The sequence below is a fragment of the Chionomys nivalis genome, chromosome 7 (assembly GCF_950005125.1).
Source record: "Chionomys nivalis chromosome 7, mChiNiv1.1, whole genome shotgun sequence".
NCBI classification, from domain to species: domain Eukaryota; kingdom Metazoa; phylum Chordata; class Mammalia; order Rodentia; family Cricetidae; genus Chionomys; species Chionomys nivalis.
This window is the reverse complement of record NC_080092.1, coordinates 57,858,411-57,878,169: the sequence shown is the minus strand read 5'-3', so window position 1 is coordinate 57,878,169 and position 19,759 is coordinate 57,858,411. Positions and strand designations below refer to the sequence as shown.

The following is a 19,759-nucleotide window of genomic DNA, read 5'->3' as shown; positions in this document are numbered from 1 at the left end:
TTATCCATTGAGTCATGTTATCACTTTTGATAGTCTTAATTTCTGATATGGTGAACCTGTCTATATAGACACAAGGTCTTTTATGTCCTCAATAATTTAAGGAGTGTAAAAAGATCTTGAAAGAAATTACATTCTGTTGGAGTAGTGGTTCTCAGCCTTCCTAAGTGTGCTGTGGTGATTCCTCAATAATAAAATTATTTTCATTGCTCCTTCATAACTGTAATTTTGCTACTGTTAGGAACCATAATGTAAATATCTTTGTTCTTCGGTGGTCTTAGGTGGCCCTGTGAAGGGGCTGTTGGCCCGCATGTAGGAAACCGCTGTCCTAAGGTGTGTCTAGACTCAGCGCTTGGTGAACTTTTTACTCTGGCAGTTGAACTTGCTCTTGAAGACTTTCTTCTTTTGCTTGAAGTATTTCTTACCTCCATCCTATTCAGTCCTTCTCAAATTATTACATCCATTTTAGGCAAGCGTTCTACTGTTGAATTAGCCTGTTGTCCTGGGGCAGTGGACTACTGCAGACTAGACAAGATCCCAGTTCCTACTGTCCCTAAGCCAAGCATCTTGTCAGTCTGTGCTCCTGCATTATTTCCAACTAAGGGCAGAGATGAAATCCGTTTCTTGCCTTTCTCAAAGAAGGCAATATATAAAAGTCCACATCTACTGCTGCTTTTGATGTGAACCCCCGATTAATTTGTCTTCTACTATTCAGAGTACCAGCCCTTGGAGCCACTCCCACCTTTCTTCACACACGGTCTCTGTGGGTAGTTTGATTCCTTACTTGCCTTCTGTGTCGAGTTTCAGGCATGGAGGGTAACTCTTACTTTCCATTGTGATTGTGGATTTCCTGTGTCATTTCTAGGGATCAGGGAAGACGAGGCTGTAGCGTGTATTAATTTGTAGTTTGTAGCAGAGATTGAACTTTGCTTTTCTAGTTTTGGTATTGAAGGTGATTGCATCATTTCTCATGGTCTCAGTTTCCACTGTGCTGCACAGCTGTGATCCAGCACTACAGCGGCCAAGGCTAGGGGAGCCTGGGATACACTGCAAGATAAAAGGTTTATCTTAAGTGCCTAGCTTGGTGTGTGACATGTGGTAGATGTGCAGTAAGTTGTATGTGGGTTATTGCAGTCCCTTCTCTGTATACAGTCACCACCATCATGAATCATTAGTTGTTGAGTGTTTCCTGGACTGTGTCCATCACTTGGTGTTTGATGGTAATATTTAGTAGCCTGGCCCCTTTGTGGCCTTCTAATGCAATTTTAATTTTCAATTTGGACTGTAGCTATTAGCCAGAAAGCATTATAAATTTTTTACAAATAAGTCACTAATATTCATAGTTATTTTTTGGGATTATTACTGTTTTATTAGATTTATATACAAGCTAATTGCCTCTTTCTTGCTTATCCTTTTTAACTGACAATTTTTAATTAGAAGCCAGTAAAATTTTTACCTCTAAATTTGCAGAGTTAAATAGCAAAATTAGGTTTTTTTTGTTTGTTTGTTTGTTTGTCTAAAACTGTATACATCTTCATATACTATACTGACAGGCTTTGATATTGCTTATTTCAGCTTTACCATAAAAATCATTTTAAAAGATTTTTCCTTTATTTTTATGACATGTCTCAGTGTTTATAGTCAGACAAAAAGTAATAATCCCACATCTCACTCTTGGAGTTATCAAAGGCACAAAATAAAATAGATCAGATCACTTTCTGAAACAAAATTACTTTATTAGTTTAGTAATAATTTGAGGTTACTTTAAAGATAAGAAGCAGCATTTGGGAGGAGATTCATTTCCTGCCTCCCGGCTTTATCTGCAAGAACTACATCTTTAGTGTCAAGAGACTGTGTATTTATAACAAAACTCTAATAAAGTCTGTCCTGGGCACATTGCACACCTGACTTGGTCATTGCTATCATCTATGGGGTCCCAAACTATTTCTTGTCTTTAAAAAGAGAAATACATTGTCAAGTCTATTTCATTAAAATTGCACTCTCAGAGGAAGGATAATAAGACCTTTGACTCTTCTTCTGAGTGTGCTAGCTGTTGCCAACATGGTTTATATTGATGCTTTTGAAAATAAGTTTGTGTTTCTAACTGAAAAAACATACAGAATTTTTATTTTATTGGTAAGTTAAAGAAAGGGGGAAGAGATACCATTCTATATACGTATGTTTTCATTAAAATTTATACGATACTGGTTGGGAGGGGATGGGTTTCAAGGCAGGGCTTTTCTGTGTAACAGCCCTACCTGGCCTCAAACTCACAGAGATTGCCTGCCTCAGCCTCCCAAGTACTGGGATTAAAGGCGTGCACCACTACCGCCAGCCCCTAAAATACTTGTTTTTCTATCACTAAATTTGGTTGTTATAACATGAGATATAAAAAATATGTTGAGTTTTTTCCTTTAATCGGGATCTTACACTGTGTGTGTTAGGGAACTGTACTGTTTTCATTATGAGCAATCCAAAACTGACCTTATACATTACCTTTATGCTACTCACATGTTTTGCTTTAACTTTTTATCTCAGAGAAATTATCATACAAAGCAGGTCAGGTAGTAATTTCAGAACTGCATTCTTCATGACATTAGCACATGCAATATGTAGAGGCAGCTGTCTGGTTTCTGGAACTATATTATTGCTTCAACAAAGGCAAGAGCCATTGGACACACAACAGACTTCTGAGTAGTTACTAGCAACTGTCATTTCAAGGCACACTACATCATTAGCCTGCACGTGACTCTGTCCTGCGGGATCTACTAGTTCCCTGTCTACCACATCCCTCATCCTCTCTTACTATCCTCTTTAAGCATACCATGATGTGACGAGGTAATATATTATTTTTGTCTAGGTAACTTTTGTTTTGGTTTTTGTTTCTTTTTTTCAAGACAGAGCTTCTCTATGTAGCCCTGAACTCAGAGATTCACCTGCTTCTGCCACCCTAGTACTGGGTTAAAGGCATGTGCCACCATGTCAAGCTGGTAGTCTTTAAATTTCATTTCATTTGTTGTATTAGAGATTAAACCCAGGACCTCATGCATGTTTGGCAAGTCTTCTACCACTTAGCTATATCCCAGACACCATGTGCTATTTGAAAGTTTGAGTTATAGATCTCATTTTTTTTCAGTTAAGACCGTATCTAACTACACCATACATATTGACTATTTTACCCATTTAAGAGTAAAAACTTAAATCACCTTTAGCTTCCTGCTATTATAATGGTGCTCTAAGGGGGGGGGGGGAGATCATGTAAATTTCCCAGTATGGTATCTACAAAAGTTTCATTAGGGGTATGTATCTTTTTTTTTTTTTGTCTCTTAGTACATAAACTTTAACAAATTAGAGATTTTTTTTATATTTAGAATTTATTGACTTTTCTTTTTTTAGCTCTTTTGTATGTGAATGAGTGTTCTGCCTGCATGCATGTCTGTATACCATGTGCATACAGTGCCTGCAAAGGCCAGAAAATGGCTTCAGATCCCCTAGGACTGGAGTCTTAGACAGTTGTGAGCCACTATGTGGACGCTGAGAATTGAATCCAGGTCCTCTAGAGTAACAGCTAGAGCCATCTTTCCAGCCCATGTCAAAACTTTTTAAAAATTTTTATTTATTTTTTATTTTGTATATATGGATATTTGCCTATGTGTGTGTTGTGTGTGTGTGCCTGGTGCCCGAGGAGGCCAGAAGAGTATCAGATACCCAAAATTGGAGTCAAAGATGGTTGCGAGCCACCATGTAGACACTAGAGACTAAACCCAGGTCTTATGGAAGAGCAGCAGTGTGCTTAATTGCTGAGCCATTTCTCCAGCCCCCTTTAGTAATTGATCGATGACATATTTATTTTGTGTTGTGTGTGTGGGTACATGCAGTACCATGGATGTGAAGGTCAGAGAAAAACTTTTAGGAGTCAGTTTTCTCCTACGTTGTGGGCCCCAGGGATCAAACTCAGATTGCCAAGCTTGGTGGCAAGTGCCTTAACCTTCAACCTATTGAAGTATCTTGCTAATTTTGTATAAATCAAATAGATATCAAATGCATTCCTGAAACCCACTGAAAGAAGAGTGATGCTATTTTTCTTTTGTTCATGTGATTTTTTTAATTACATATTTAAACATCAAACCACTCATTTCTTACCTAAATCCTATTTGAGGAAGACTTAATTTTTTTAATTAATTTTTATTTTTAATTATGTGTCTGCATGTGGATACATGGGGGTATGTGCACATGCATGCAGGTGCTTTAGTTCAGAAGAGTGTGTAAAACCCCCAGGAGCTGGAGTTGCAGGTAGTTTTGAATTACCCAGTGTGGGTTCTAGGGCCTGAACTTGAATCCTCGGTAACACCAGTATGCACTCCTGAACTCCTGATATTCCTGAGCTATCTCTTCTGCCCCAAATGGATTATTTTTAATATATGAATAGAATTCATTCCAATACATACATGTGCATGCACACATAAGGATTATAATCTCCAAATATACCTGTGGGTTTTAATTTATAGAGGTCACTGGTGACATGAAGTTGATACTATTGACAGATTATTATTAGTTATATACTAAGAGGTGAGGGCACACCACTCCATGTAGAGCCACATGTGAAAAGGTTGAGTTTATTTTTGAGACAAAGTCTTTAGGTCAGTGATTTTTCAGCTTTTCTAATACAACCCTTAATATAGTTCCTCTTGTGGTGACTCCCAACCATACAAATTATTTTCATTACTACTTCATAACTAATTTTTCAGCTGTTATAAATTATAATGTAAATATTTGATATGCAACTATAGAGAACCACTGCTTTAGGTAGTCCGAGTTGACCTTGAAACCAGTGAGTCCCTTCTACATCTGACTGAACCACCAGTTTTGAAAGAGCTAGGAGAAAGTGTGGTCCAGAGTCTTTTGTTTGTTTGATTTGAGACAGGGTTTCTCTGTGTAGCCTTTTCTGTTTTGGATCTGTAACTCTATAGACCAGGCTGACCTTGAACTCACAGAGATCCACCTGCCTCTGCCTCCTGAGCGCTGGGATTAAAGGCGTGCGCCACCACCGCACAATACTTGTTCAGAGTCTTTAATTGTGCTTTACTTGAAAAATGCAAGACTGGGTGGTGGAAATAGTCTACAGCTAGCAAATTTGGACATAGGGGGCTCTGGGCAGTTGGTGTGCTCTGTCTAGCCATAGAGTTATTGCTTCCTGGAATGTAAGAGCCTGCTGAAGAAGGTGGTTCAGAGTTTGGGTTGTGGTTTGGTAATTGGTACCAAAGATATGCTCATGGGCAATCCTTTACTTTGAGAATTCACTAGCTCTGAGAGGAGCAATCCTCTTAGAACATCAGATATACAGAAAGTAAGAAAATAGAGTTAATTTTAATAGAGTTAATAGGTCCGGGGATGGAGTGATGGCATATAGATGTCGACTATAAGGAAATGCAGTTATCTGTTCTTAGCCCTGTTTTTAGGTTTTAGTTTTTTGTTGGTTTTTTGTTTTGTTTTGTTTGGGGGGGGTTGTTTGTTTGTTTTTTGTGATCTCACAAAAAGCTAGGTGTTATTCTGCCCCTTGCTTTCTGATATATTTGTGTATGTCTGGGCTGAAAAGAGGCTTGGTGGTTTAGATCGCTGGCTGTTCTTTACAGATTTCCACACCCACACAGCAGCTCACAGCTGTCTATAGTTTCAGTTCCAAGGACATTGGAGCACCAAGCACACTCTAGGTACACAGACATTCCATTCAGACAAACTCCCATAAACATAAACTAAAAAACAAATCTAAGAAAAATAGAGAGGGCTGAAGACAAGGCTCAGTCAGTGAAGTGCCTGCTTCAGGAAATATTCAGAAGCAGAAACCAGAGCTAAAACATGTAAAGTCAAGTTGATAGGGTGCAAAATCAGAAATGTAATCTACAAGTAAAAGGCAAATTATAGCATAGCACCTGAGTCTAAACTTTATAAGTTATGTGTAGAATAAAGATGTACTGCAGTGTAAGATTGATTTTTAAGAACAGAAAGCAAGTAACCAAAAATAGGTGAATCCAGAGTGTGTAGCCAGAAATAGGTCAAAGTCAAGTTTATGGGAGTGAACAAAAGAAACAGAACTGCACAGGATAGGAGCTCATACAAAACTCCTCTCCGAGAAAGCTGGGTGGCTTTTGTTGTTTCTATTCTTGGCGTCTCAGTGAGAAATGGCCTTAGTCCTATCAAAGCACTCCTGATATATTGTGGGGAAAACCACATATTTTTGCGACAGGGTTTCCCTATATTGTAGCGAGCTGCGTGAAACCACATCTGATAATCAGCTCCTAATTATGGCTAAGACCTGACTTATGCTGTGATCACGCAATGATTGTCAGCTGCTTGCATATGCGTGGACCTATGGGCAGTGCCCACCTGGCAATCCGGGGTTGGTTGCCCATGCCTACTTAAGGGCTGGGAGAGGTTTGCCCAGGGAGAGAGGAAAAGAGAGAGAGGGAGAGAGTGAGAGAGAGAGAGAGAGATTTTACAATTGTTAACAAGGTCCTGAATAAACTGCTTAGCAAGAAGAGCTCCGGTGTTGCGCGTCTTCCTTGCTGGACGAGGGGGACTGCGACACTATATAGTTCTTTTTGGCCTGGGACTCACCGCTGTAGGCCAGGCTAGCCCTGAACACACAGAGATCTGCCTGCCAATACCTTTCCAATGCTAGGCTGGCAACAAAGGTAGGCAGTTTCTGAAATTTTAATTGTATAATTTCTGAAATTTTAATTTATTGGGAGTGACATATATATTCATGATATAAACATTTTCGTGATATAAACATGTTTGAGCAGAGTTTTATTAGGTGTCTCTTTACTGGCAATAGTACGTAGGGTGGTGTCTTCTACACAGCAAGATCCTCAAGTGATGGTTTAAAATAATAAAACCATTTTACTGGCTGGAGAGACAGCCGTGGGTGCTGGGAACCGAACTCTTATATTTTTGGTTGTGAGCCTAGCCTTTAACGGCTGAGCCATCTCTCCAGCCCTAATAAAACCATTTTAAAAATTAAGTTGAAATCTTAATTCTCAACTTCTGAAATATTATTAAATCAAAGTAAATTTTTGTGCTTGACCTCCTCATGCACTTAAAAGCATAAACATGGACAATTTTAAGTTCCAATAAGATATTAAGCCAAATTTTTTCCTCTTTTGGTGTTCTGTAGATAAGTACAATTGGTTTTATCTTTAGTCTGAGCTCATAATAAAAATATCACACACTCCTCTGTTAAGCAGGTTTTGCATTTTTTTTTAAAGTTTATTATGTATACGATGTTCTGCCTGCATATCCACCTGCAGGCCAGCAGAGGGAACCATATTTCATTACAGATGGTTGTGAGCTACCATGTGGTTGCTGGGAATTGAACTCAGGACCACTGGAAGAGCAGACAATGCTCTTAACTGCAGAGCCATCTCTCCAGCCCAGGTTTTGCATTTTTAATTAGTATAAATATGAGTAAATTAAGCCCATAACAGATTGCTGCTGAGTTACAGAACCATGAGTAAGTGGTCTAAAAATTAAAAGAACAGGGGAAACCAGACGTGGTGGTGTACGCCTTTAATCCCACCCAGCACTAGGGAGGCAGAGGTAGTTAAGGCCAGCCTCGTCTACAGAGCAAGTTCCAGGACAGCCAGAGCTACACAGTGAAACAAAACACACATACACTAACAGGGAATTTTGATCTCATAAATTTCCAACACAACAGATCATAGCTATGAGCCGTTTGAAAAGAAGCATTGGTTCTTGAACTGTTTTTCTTTAACTAAGAGCTATCTTGGGCAGTGGATAAGTAAACTCTTGTTTCAGAAAAAAAAGGCAATAGATGCCTTTCCCCCCATACTTAATGACAGGTTAATTTCTATAAAAATGAAAAACCTTGGTTCAGTTAAAGATTATGACTAGAAAAAGTTAGTATAGTGACCTACTATTTAAGTTTTCCAGATAGTTCCAGAGCCTCTTAGTGAAGCATGGCAGCAACATTTGCAGAGCTGCTTCTCGTTAATCACCACAGCCCAGGAGGCAGTTCAGCCAAATGGTGCCCAAAAAGTCTCCCCTTTAGGCTAGATCTCACTAAATTCAATGTAGCAAACACTGGGTCGGTTGGAGCATTTTTATTCTCATTGAATAAATGAGGAGTGCAAAGACCCATTTGTGCAATTTACAATGCCCACACTTGACTACATCTTTTATCTTTAGCCCTTAGAATTTTGTGAGGGGTACCTGTAGAATAAGTGCTAATTTTTTTTTTTTTAGTTGAAACTAAAATAGACCGAAACTTACTTACTTAGGTGCTAAGTGTTGGTGAGTTAAAACATTTGCAAGGTTTCAGGTTTTGTAGGCTTCTTTCCCTGAAATTTTTTGGCAGAAAATGTATTTTTAAGTATCTTTATGGGTTTTTGTTTTTCACTTTTATGATGATTCAAATGTTTATATTTTATCTTATTTTAATCAACTAATGAGTATATTTTGTAGTTTAAGCATATTTATCCAGGCTTTTTCCCCCCTTTAAACCAGTCGTGTGTATATTGTGAGGTGGGAATTGTTAAATGGTAGGAATATTGAAGCAGGGGAATTTGACATATGTGTGAAAACTGGAACTCACATCCCTGAGCTGCTTTGTGAACATTATTTTCAACTTCTTCCTTATTATCATCTAAGGTTAATAATTAAGTGTTGGCAGTAGCTATATATTAAGGTTTTGTTTTCTGTATGTATGTTGTTGCTTTCTCTGATTTGTGAAAGGAAGATAAAAAATCCATTTAATTTGCACTAATTAGAAGGATAGACATAAAATACATTGGAAGTATATATTATTCCTATAAATGTTTTAAATTGATAATCTGATAGGATATAGTGTTGTACACCTTAAATCCCAGCACTTTGGAGGCAGAGGCAGGCTGATCTGTGTGATTTAAGGCCAGCCTGGCAAGATTCAGGACAGCCAGGGCTACAGTAGTGAGACTGTGTTTCATAAGACAAACAAAAATTTTATTGAAAGTACTGCTTACTGGGGAAATTTGGGTTCAGTGACTAATACATTTGACCACACTTTGATAGTGTTGTAACATGTTGGTTCCATTCTCTGTGACTGAATACCCAATAGTAGGATTACTGGGTTACATTGTAGTTCTGTTTCTGATTCATTCTGAAACCTCCACCCTGTTTTCCCAAGTGACTACCTTGCAGGACTCGCTGTTCCCCAGTCCTTGTTGCACTGGTCTTGTTGATAGTAGCTATTTCAACAGGATTGAGGCAGTGTCTTGTAGCTCCAGTTCACACTTTCTTGCTATTTGTGATGCTGAATGTGTTTTTTCATATGCCTATTAGCTATTTATTTGCATGTCCTTTGGGGGTGATGTTTACTTATTTATTTGTTTGTTTGTTTTTGAGGCAGGGTTTCTCTGTGTAACAGCTCTGGCAGTCCTGAACTTTGTAGACCAGGCTGGCCTCAAACTCCCATATATGTCCATAGCTCATTATTTTGTATTACCCACTTCAGATGTATAGTGTACAAAATTCACAACCACCTTTTTTTTGTTTTTGTTTTTAGTGCCTTAGAACCTGTTCTGATGCATTACAATGGAAGTTAATTTGTCTCTTAACATTTAGGGGGAAAGACCTTAACATTAGTTTAATTAATATTACCTTTCTATTTTTAACTCTTTTTTTTTTTTTTTTTTTTTTTTTTTGGTTTTTCGAGACAGGGTTTCTCTGTGGCTTTTGGAGCCTGTCCTGGAACTAGCTCTGTAGACCAGGCTGGTCTCGAACTCACAGAGATCCGCCTGCCTCTGCCTCCCGAGTGCTGGGATTAAAGGCGTGAGCCACCACCGCCCGGCTATTTTTAACTCTTAAATAAGGAACCCTTTGCCAACCAGAATACTGGAAAGGGAATTTAAATTAGGTAAACAGTGACATTTTTCTGTCTTGCAGACCTCCGTGAGTGAAAGCCTTCAGAGGGAAGCTGCTAAGAAGCAGGCCATGAAACAGGTAGGGGTGAAAGAGTTTTGGTATCTACTACTGGAAGTTAAACAGAACAAATGTGTGTAATGAAGTCATTTTATCTCTTAAAATGTGTAAAGTGTTTCCCAGTTTATACAATTGCAGACTTTCTTTATGAATCCTAGAGGAAGATAGAGTTAGCTCTTTACCACAGGCTGTAGATTAAGCCACCTTTGTTTCCCAATGACTCAGCAGCCGTCTGGTAATGGGCTGTTAGGATTTCTTTCTTTATTAAATTTTGCTTGGAACTCACTTGTCAGAAGAAAAAAGTCTAGCCATAGCCAAAGTGATTTCACAATTACTTCGAATTCATCTGCCAAGAAGTGGGGAGTAGCCAGGTCCTATGTAACAGTGATTCTGTTGGGAGCTCCCTAGTGACGGAAGCCCTTCTTCCTGTGCATTCAGTATCTTTTAAAGGTTTAAAACTCACCCGTGCTTCTGACTGAGAAGGTATCAGTTGCTCTTTTTGTGGCACAACTAGATCTAAAATGTACTGATTTCTGCTTCTATAATAGCTAATCTCAGATTTGATGGTCCAAAGTATAATGCAGTGAGCGACGTTGAGAGTGTGGCCCAGGTGCACCCGCTCAGCTGCCGCTGCTGTGCCTTCCCATCGGGATCCCTCTGCTTCCTTTGTTCCCACTTTTACCTCTTCTGCTTTAAATCCAAACCAACTTACCATGAAGTTTGGTTGCATTTATCAAGTTGTCAAGAAAATAGGAACTAGGAAATGGATGATCCTTTAATGGTCCTTCTTCTTCCTTGTCCTTATTTATTTGGACATGAATTATCCCGAACTGATGGTGACGTTTTTGTATTTTACCTGTTTCACTGCAAGAGCACTGTTTGTCATGAGGGAATAGCATTTAGTGTGATTACCCAGATTGGAAAAAGTCTAATGCCAAGATGGCTAGCATTTACAGAATGAGCTAGTAAGTAATATGTATACTTTGTAAGTTTATTTCTACTCTAAGGCTTGTGTGTGAGTGAGTGTGTGTGTGTGTGTGTGTGTGTGTGTGTGAGAGAGAGAGAGAGAGAGAGAGAGAGAGAGAGAGAGAATGCCCTTGCATGTGTGAAGTCAGGAGTTGGTCCTCCCTCGCCTTGCCATCACCGCTCTCCTGTGTCTGCCTCCCACCCTGTTGCGGTAGTGCTGGGGTTATAGATGTGTGCTGCCACCTCCTGCTCCTGCACACTGTTCCAGGGATTGAACACGAGGGTCAGTTTTGCTCATCAGGTGCTTTTAGCTGCTGAGCTGTTTGTCCTGCCATACATTGTGTTTGTTTGTTTTAGTGTATTTATTTATATATTGTCTTATCACCTAGACTGGCTAGAATTTGTAATGCTTCTGCCTCCGCCTACCAAGTGTGGGGATAATAGGCTTATATCACTATGCATTGCTTCATAAAATTTTTTTTCAGGTTTATTTTGTTTTAGTTAGTTTTTTAGTTTAGAAATATTACATTTATTTTTTAAATTGTAGGTGGCTATGAGTCTGTGTGTGAAGGTCCGAGGCTAGCTTTAGGACTGCTTGCTCCTGTCATCGTAGTTACTGAGCCCTCTCACCAGCTCCTATTCAGAGACTTTTTGTTGGTGTTATTTTTAGCAGTAAATTACCAGCTTTTTAAGTTCTTAGAATTAGTTACAGTGAAATTTTAATTAAAAGCCCTACAAAAATGTTTCTCAATGTTACAATATTGTAGCCATTTTAGGGACCTTAATGACTGACATTGTCCTAGGGCTTATAATATGGCATTATTACTATTGCCAGCTTTTTCTAAATTTATACAGAAACTTTGTAAGAGACAAATTAATTGGCTGGCTTTAGTTTTTATTATGTTTAATTATGTGTAACTATGGGTGTCTTTATGTGGATATATGCATATCCTTGGGTGGTATAAATACCCAAGGAGGCCAGGGCCATTGGATCCTCTGGAGCTGGAGTTACAGGTGGTTGTGAGCTGCCAAATGTAGGATCTGGGAACTAAGCTGGGATCCTCTGCAAGAACAGTGTATACCCTTGACCACTGGGCTATCTGTCCAGCCCTTCCTTCCCCTAAGATTTTTAGATGAGTCCATAAATCTGTTGTTGATGCCCTGTCTGATATTTCTGAAAGCTGTATATTTACCTCAGAGCATTCCTGTATTTTGGTTTTGTCTTTTGAGACAGGATCTCATTCTGGAGCCCTGGCTGGCTTGGAGCTCACTATGTAGCCATCCCTGTTCTTGAACTCCTAATCCTCCTGCCTCCACCTCCCAGGTGCTGGGATTACATGTGCCACCACTTCCAGATGCTTTGTTGTTGGTTTTGGAGATGGCTGTATATTATTTCTTAGATGCATTTTTCTCTCTTTGGATTCTCCCAGCTAGTTGTGGAAGGAGCAGCAGTTTACTGTGATTCATTTTCTGAATATTGAGAAATCCAGAATGTGGGATTCTTGGTATTTTTAACAATATTCCAGGGCCGGGCGGTGGTGGCACACGCCTTTAATCCCAGCACTCGGGAGGCAGAGACAGGTGGATCTTTGTGAGTTCGAGGCACCCTGGTCTATAAGAGCTAGTTCCAGGACAGGCTCCGTAGCTACAGAGAAACCCTGTCTCGAAAAAACAAACAAACAAAAAAACCAATATTCCATCCAGATCAAATTTATTCATTTATATGTGCATTATTCTAGACTGTGGAGGTTTAGTGTAGAAAGCTAGGACAGACTGAGGCTGTAGCTCAGTGGTAGTGGATTTGTTTACCATGTACATGGCCTTGGGTTCAACCCTTAGCACTGCAAAGAAACCTGAAGATAACCAGGTAGATTGTTTTGAATAATCATATCACTTTTCCTTAAAAAGGACCACTCTTCATATCTGTATTAAACAAGTCAGTACAGCAGTTCAATAAAAAATAAATATAGCATATTTTATTCGTGGAACAGTAAAAAGGTGATAACATTAAACATAGGCATTCAGGGGCAGATCAAAGTACTGGCTGTTCTTGGAGAAGACCAAGGTTCAGGTCCAGCACCCTCATGGAGGCTCACAACCACATGTTAATTCTTGTTCCAGGGTATTAGACTCCGTCTTCTGGTCTCTTAGGAACCATATAGTGCACAGATATACATGCAGACAAAACACACATAAAATAAATCTCAAAAGAAAAACATTGAATGCTGCAGTTTACATGTTTATCAGACTCAAAAGAAATACAGTGTTGGTAGTTAAATTTCTCAGAGATGGCCTCATTTAAGATGCAGGGGTCGTGGTAGCTCTGAAACTCATAGGTAAGTTGTTTTTTTTTTTAAGATTTATTTTATATGTATAAGTTTTTGCCTACTTGTATGTATATGTGCATGTATGTGCACCACTTGCACACCTGATGTTCTCAAGCCAGAAGAGAGCATCAGCTCTTCTGAACTGGAGTTAATGTATGCTTATGAGCCAACATGCGGCATATGCTGGGAATCGAACCCAGGTCCTCTGCAAGAGCAGCCAGTGCTCTTAACCCCTGAACCATCTTTCCAGCCTCTAGATAAGATTTTGATATGCTGTAAGAGGAAAGAACAAAGATGGGAACATGATAAAAGCAGAGGACATTATATGATTGTTGATGTAAAAATTAATAGTAATATGGCTCCCATTTAATGCTGGTTTTGGATTTTTTTTTTTTTTAGGAACTTTAATGTGTTTCCTATGATCATACTTTTGAAAACTAAACAATTTATTAGGAAACCTAATTTATTAAACGTAACATAAAAATTAAGCCAGGGGTGCATGTTGCTCATTCGTGCCTTTGACTTTTTACATTTTTGATGTGGATAATTATGTATAATTCAGAATGTCATAGCTTATTGTAAACACTTACTAGAAGGTAGATATAATAGTCATTTTTTTTTAGGTGAGGTGAAATTAAAGCACACAAATTGCTCAAAGTAAGTGGAGCTAGGATTCACCCAGGTGGTCTGCTGTAGAGTTTGTGTTCGTATTTCCTGTCGTGGAATGTGATTGTTACGGTTTTTAAGATATATCCCTAACTTATGAGCCTTTGTGAAAAAGTAAGACTTTCAGTGGTCTCTTTTGACTGGTGCATAGTTTTTAAACATCTGCTTCTTTTAAAGACCAAACTGGAGATTCAGAAAGCTCTTGCAGAAGATTCCACTGTGTATGAGTATGACAGCATTTATGATGAAATGCAGAAAAAAAAGGAAGAAAGTAATCCCAAATTGCTTTTGGGGAAAGATCGAAAGGTTAGTAGCTGAAATACAACTTTTGTTGATCTTGACCTGTTTGTTTGTTTGGTATTATTTTAAAATGACTTCGTAAAAATTTAGGTATTGAAATGAATTTTTGATTCTAAACTATAGATTTAATGTTTAGAATCTTGATTCTAGCAGATGTCAAGTGAATTATCCAGTATTTTTGAATTTTTTTTACCTTGAAACCTTATAATTTTTTGAAAATTTTTCTATACTCATTCTGTATACTAGATTTATACTGCTCCTGGCTTGTTTTCTGATTCATTCATTTGTTGAATTAAGACTATCATGTAGCCAGGTATAGTGGCACACCCTTTAGATCCCAGTACTTTAGAGCCAGGCATGGCGATAAGCCATTGGAGACTGAGGCAGGAAGGTCAGAAGATGAGAGCAAGTTCGAGATCAGCTCGGACAGTGTCATACATTATCTCGGTAAAACAAACTAAAGAGAAAACCAGAAGTGAGGAAGCTGAGGCTGGGCAGGTCTCTCCAGCCATCACCTGCCTTGACCTGGATATTAGACTGAGCTAGCCTTGAACTTGGTGTGACTAGCCTGCCTTTGACTCCCACAGGCAAGGATTCCAATTGTGTCCTACTGCTCCTTCTGCTATACTCAGGTTTTTAGTGGAAACCATCTCAGTAGCAGTTTCGCTAGCAAATTTATTCTGAGTTTTGAAAAGACAGATTACTTAGACTAAACATTTCTATATTAATGGGTGTAAATTTTTTTCTCTTTCTGAAATAATTTTATTTTTCCCTAGCCCAAATACATTCACAATTTGCTAAAAGCAGTGGAGATCAGAAAAAAGGAACAGGAAAAAAGAATGGAAAAGAAAATACAGAGAGAGCGAGAGATGGAAAAGGGAGAATTTGATGATAAAGAGGCATTCGTGACATCTGCTTATAAAAAAAAACTTGAAGAGAGAGCTGAGGAGGAGGAAAGAGAGAAGAAGGCTGCTGCCCTGGAAGGTGAGGGAGGGAGGGGACAGGTTGCTGCTGTGACTGCAGGGCTGTGTCCGTGTTGGTGGTAGAGGCAGGACTGCGCCTTTAAGTCACTGTTACTCCTGATGGGCTTTTCATTTCATCCTTATTTTATTACATTGTCTTAGATACTCGCAATGTAAAAACATTTACAAGGCATAACAACATTACATTTGCCAGAACATAAATAAACTTTAAACTCTAATAACAATCTGAGATGAGAAAATGTTTAACACCACTCAAGAAACATTAACTGGGCAGTTAGAAAAAGAATATCATTAATAATTGGCAGCTAAGGAATATCTTAGCCATTGAATTGAGTACTTACCAGTAATTTAATTACAAATGCTCTCCAACTTCAAGTGAACGAAAACTAACTAATCTGTGAAGTTGTATCTGGAGGCTCAGCAGGTAAAGGAGCTTACCACCGAGCCTGAGTTTGATCCCTCTAACTTACACAGTGGCAGGAGAACCAACTACTACAGGTGTGTGAGTAGACAGAAAAATCAATTAAGCACTAAGAGCGTACTCCTGACTCCTGGACTAGAGGAAGGATCTTTACACATCTTTGTGTGATATGTGCTCTGCGTGTGTAAAGTGCAGCTGCACTGTGCTTCGATGAATCCATATTCTCAGTTTGTCTTTGTTTTCCTTCCCAGCACGACTGGATGTGACCAAGCAGAAAGATCTCAGTGGATTTTATAGGCACCTGCTAAATCAAGCAGTTGGTGAAGAGGCAGTTCCTAAGTCCAGCTTCCGTGAAGCCAGGTAAGAGGTGACAAGTGGAATGTTCACTAGAAAGATACCCTTGACCGTCTGTGGTTATGCGATTTGGGAATCGTTGTAAACTCTTGAGTGGACAGCTCAACCGACATGACCTAATTGAGTGAGTGAGTGGAGTTTACAGTTTCTTAACTTCAAAACCTAAAGATTTTGTTCAGCCTGGTTTTTATTCTACAGCTCACAAAACAATTGCTAGTTTATATTAAAACATTTTAGTGTACAAAGTTTCTGTTTAAGTGCTTTTTGGGTCTTATGTATGGCCTTAAAGGAGAAACAAAACCAAAGTGTACTCTTTCTTAAAGGAAAAATATTTAAGACCCTGGTGCCTGAGAACAATTACTGCAAGAAGAGATTGGCATAGGACTGGGTTGTACAGCATGTAATTGTACGTGATCAGTAGATGGCATATAATACAAAAGTGGTTTATTTTCTTGAGCAGAACCCAGCCTCCATAGAGGTCATATTCACAACTCAGAGAGTAAAACGACCCTGTCTGATATCAGCAGGAGTGACGTGTTGGGTATTCGAGTAACTTAAATCTAAAATTTTAATCTTAGTTACATTTCGGGTACTATGCTGCTATTTTTGGCTGATGACTGCCCTATCAGACAAATATCTATTTGTACAAATATCTATTTGTAGATATTACCATTTTTGTAGACAGTTCCATTACACATCTCTGATCTGGAAAAGTAAAGGATTGGGAGACTTTAGATAAAATTTTAAGCTATTATAGAATTAGTAAGTAATTATATCATGTGTACAGACTAGCTGAATGTAAAAGGGAGAATCTGAGAGGACACATGGATTTTTTTTATATATATATATATATATAATTTTTTTATTTTATTTGCATTGGTGTTTTGCCTGCATGTATGTCTATCTGAAGGTGTCAGATCTTGGAGTTACAGACAGCTGTTAACTGCCATGTGGGTGGTAGGAATTGAACTTGGGTCCTCTGGAAGAGCAGTCAGCACTCTTAACCACAGAGCCATCTCTCCAGCCCCCAACATGGATGTTTTAGAACACGTGACTGACATGCTTCACTGCTGGACGGGATATTTCACTACATCCAGTCCTCCGGCACTAGGAACAACAGTCACGTGTGAGTGTTATCACTGAGTTGATCGCGCAGCTGGCAAGTGCAGGTGGTGTGATAATTTCAGGATTGCTGATGGCAGCAGCCAGGAAGACTGAGCAGTTTCTTTCCTGTTGTGGTGGGCACCGAGACACTGTATCAGGTCAATGATGCCTTTCTAGTCTTAGGAAAGTTTAAATAGTAATGTTTAGAATTAGATTTGGTACTTTTTTCTGTGGGAAATTACCCTCATGTGTTTCTAGTACTTCTCAGAACAAAATGAAAAAATCTAATAGTCACAGCTTGAACTTTATGTTGTGAAAATAGAACTTAGTTTCATGGCAAACCTTACTTTTCCCAATTATTCTTTGTCTAGAACTAGAAAGAAAAATGAGACCTATACAGACTCTCCTGAAGATTCTGGGGACCAAGAGAGGAGGACTGTGTTCTTTGTTTTATGTCTATCAATACTAAAATGCCCCCAGCTGTTTGAAAGTCCTAATTTAAAAGACAAGTAGACATCAGTCTTGTGCATCAGACAGTACATATGATTTAGTTGTTGTGAGTTTTGTGAAAATTTACATGAGCGCTCCTTTGCTTTCTACAACTAAGAAAGTAGCATTTTGTATTTATATAATTTTTTAAATTTTATTTTAGGACTGGAATAAAAGAAGAGAAGCCTAGGGGTTACTCTGATGAAATAAATTCAGAGGACAGACCACAGCAGAACTGTGCTCTTCAGACTGGTGAAGAGGAGGCAAACCCAGATGCTGACAGCGATTTTGACACTAAGAGCAGTGATGACGATGAAAGGGGAGGAAATAAAGTAAACTACAGACGGGAAGAAGACACAGAAGCCTCCAAGAGACACCACACCCACTCACGGTCATCTAGTGACGAGAGAGGGCATGGTACCAAGTACCACTCCAGAAGCCCCAAGTCAAGAGGTCATCACCAGGACGGGCAGGCCAGAGAGCAGGAGAGCCGGCACACGGACCACGGCCACCGCAAAGAAAAGAGTTCCCACAGGCCCAGAGAAGCTGATCACAAAGATGACTACTGCAAGAGGCATGAGCACGAAGATAGACTGAGGAGACGAGAACAGCGAGAGAGAGAGGACAGAGGGTGGAAAAGGGAGACACACTCCTCTAGAGAACTAGAAAGAGACAGACTCCGTCATGACCAGGACCGATATAGTGAGAAAGGAAGAAAGGAGAGATACGAGAGCAACGGTAGGCACAGAGAGATGGAGAAACAGGAACGAAGTCGAGACAGAAGGGAAAGCAGCCCAAGGTCTAGACCAAAGGACGAATTTCTTGACCAGGAAAAATCCATCAGAATAAGAAATGTGGAAAAGGACAAAAGGGATCAAGAGAAGCCCTCTCGTTCTGAAACCTCACCAACAACAAAGCACAGACTGGCGGAGGAGAGGCCCCCTGAGGCCCTGAGCAAGTTTGCAAAGCGGAGCAGTGAGGAGACTGTGCTGTCAGCTAGAGACAGGTACTTGGCCAGGCAGATGGCGCGGATCAATGCAAAGACTTACATTGAGAAAGAGGATGACTAATGGCTGCCAGGGTCTGCAGTTCCTGAGCATAGAACATTGTGACCCCTGGAACTTGCTTTAAGAAAGCAAACAAGTATGTGAACAGTGACTGGAGGGTATTTTTTAAGGTATATTTTCAAAATTTGTGAAGTCAGAAGTCAGTTCTTTCAGGTTCAGTGCGCGGCTGGACTTGTGAGATGTTTCCTAGTCTGTAACACTTTGTTGATTGTACTCAAGAATCATACAGTGTAAAATCTTCCAGTAGATCCGTTGTGAGGAAAACCATTAAAATAAGTCTTTAATAATGTTGCTTTTGAGATTTTTCTTTTGGTTTTGTGTTAACTATTCATTTTACATGAATGGGTGTTTTGCCTTTGTAGTGTGGAGCGGCAGGCCGCTTCCCTGCCGCCCCAGCTCCTGGCCACCCGGCTAGCTTTACACCCGAAATAATTACACGGAAACTGTATTCTTTTAAACACTGATGGGCCCATTAGTTCTAGCCTCTTATTGGCTAATTCTCACATCTTTGATTAACCCATTTTTAATGATCTGTGTAGCACCACGAGCTGGTGGCTTACCAGGGAGGATCTTTTATCTTTTTTTTTTTTTTTTTTTTTTTTTTGGTTTTTTCGAGGCAGGGTTTCTCTGTGGCTTTGGAGCCTGTCCTGGAACTAGCTCTTGTAGACCAGGCTGGTCTCGAACTCACAGAGATCCGCCTGCCTCTGCCTCCCGAGTGCTGGGATTAAAGGCGTGAGCCACCATCGCCCGGCACCAGGGAGGATCTTAACCTGTGTCTGTGTCTGGCGGGAGAATCATGGCGACTGCCTGACTCAGCTTCTTTCTCCCAGCATTCTGTTCTGTCTACTCCGCCTACCTAATTTTCTGTCCTATCAGGCCAAGCAGTTTTCTTTATTAGTTAACCAGTGAAAGCAACAGATAAGATACAAGACCCACCTCCATCATGCCTTCTTGTAAGAAGTGCACCAAATGAGTGCCCAGTACCCATAGAGAAGGCCAGAAGAAAGCATTGGATCGCCTGGAACTGAAGTTATGGGTGGTTGTGAGCCACCATGTGAGTTCTTGGGAATCAAACCTGGATCCTCTGTAAGAGCAGCGAGCACTCTGAAA

General features: G+C 39.6%; 1 protein-coding gene and 1 non-coding gene across 3 annotated transcripts in view; one reads left to right on the top strand and one right to left on the bottom strand.

Annotated features, from left to right (window-relative positions):
• Positions 1-19,211, top strand: part of Nsrp1 (nuclear speckle splicing regulatory protein 1) — a 31,743-nt gene extending 12,532 nt beyond the window's left edge. For both annotated transcript variants that reach the window (XM_057775054.1, XM_057775053.1), the window contains exons 3-7: positions 9,937-9,993; positions 14,109-14,237; positions 15,008-15,215; positions 15,887-15,995; positions 17,746-19,211. In XM_057775054.1, coding sequence (XP_057631037.1) covers positions 9,937-9,993; positions 14,109-14,237; positions 15,008-15,215; positions 15,887-15,995; positions 17,746-18,652 — 1,410 coding nt within the window. In that variant the 3' untranslated portion in view covers positions 18,653-19,211. The remainder of the gene's footprint in view (positions 1-9,936; positions 9,994-14,108; positions 14,238-15,007; positions 15,216-15,886; positions 15,996-17,745) is intronic.
• On the bottom strand, positions 11,698-11,827 carry LOC130878884 (small nucleolar RNA SNORA33). Its single transcript, XR_009057500.1, has one exon. It is a non-coding gene; the product is annotated as a small nucleolar RNA SNORA33 (small nucleolar RNA).
• Positions 19,212-19,759: the final 548 nt, after the last annotated feature.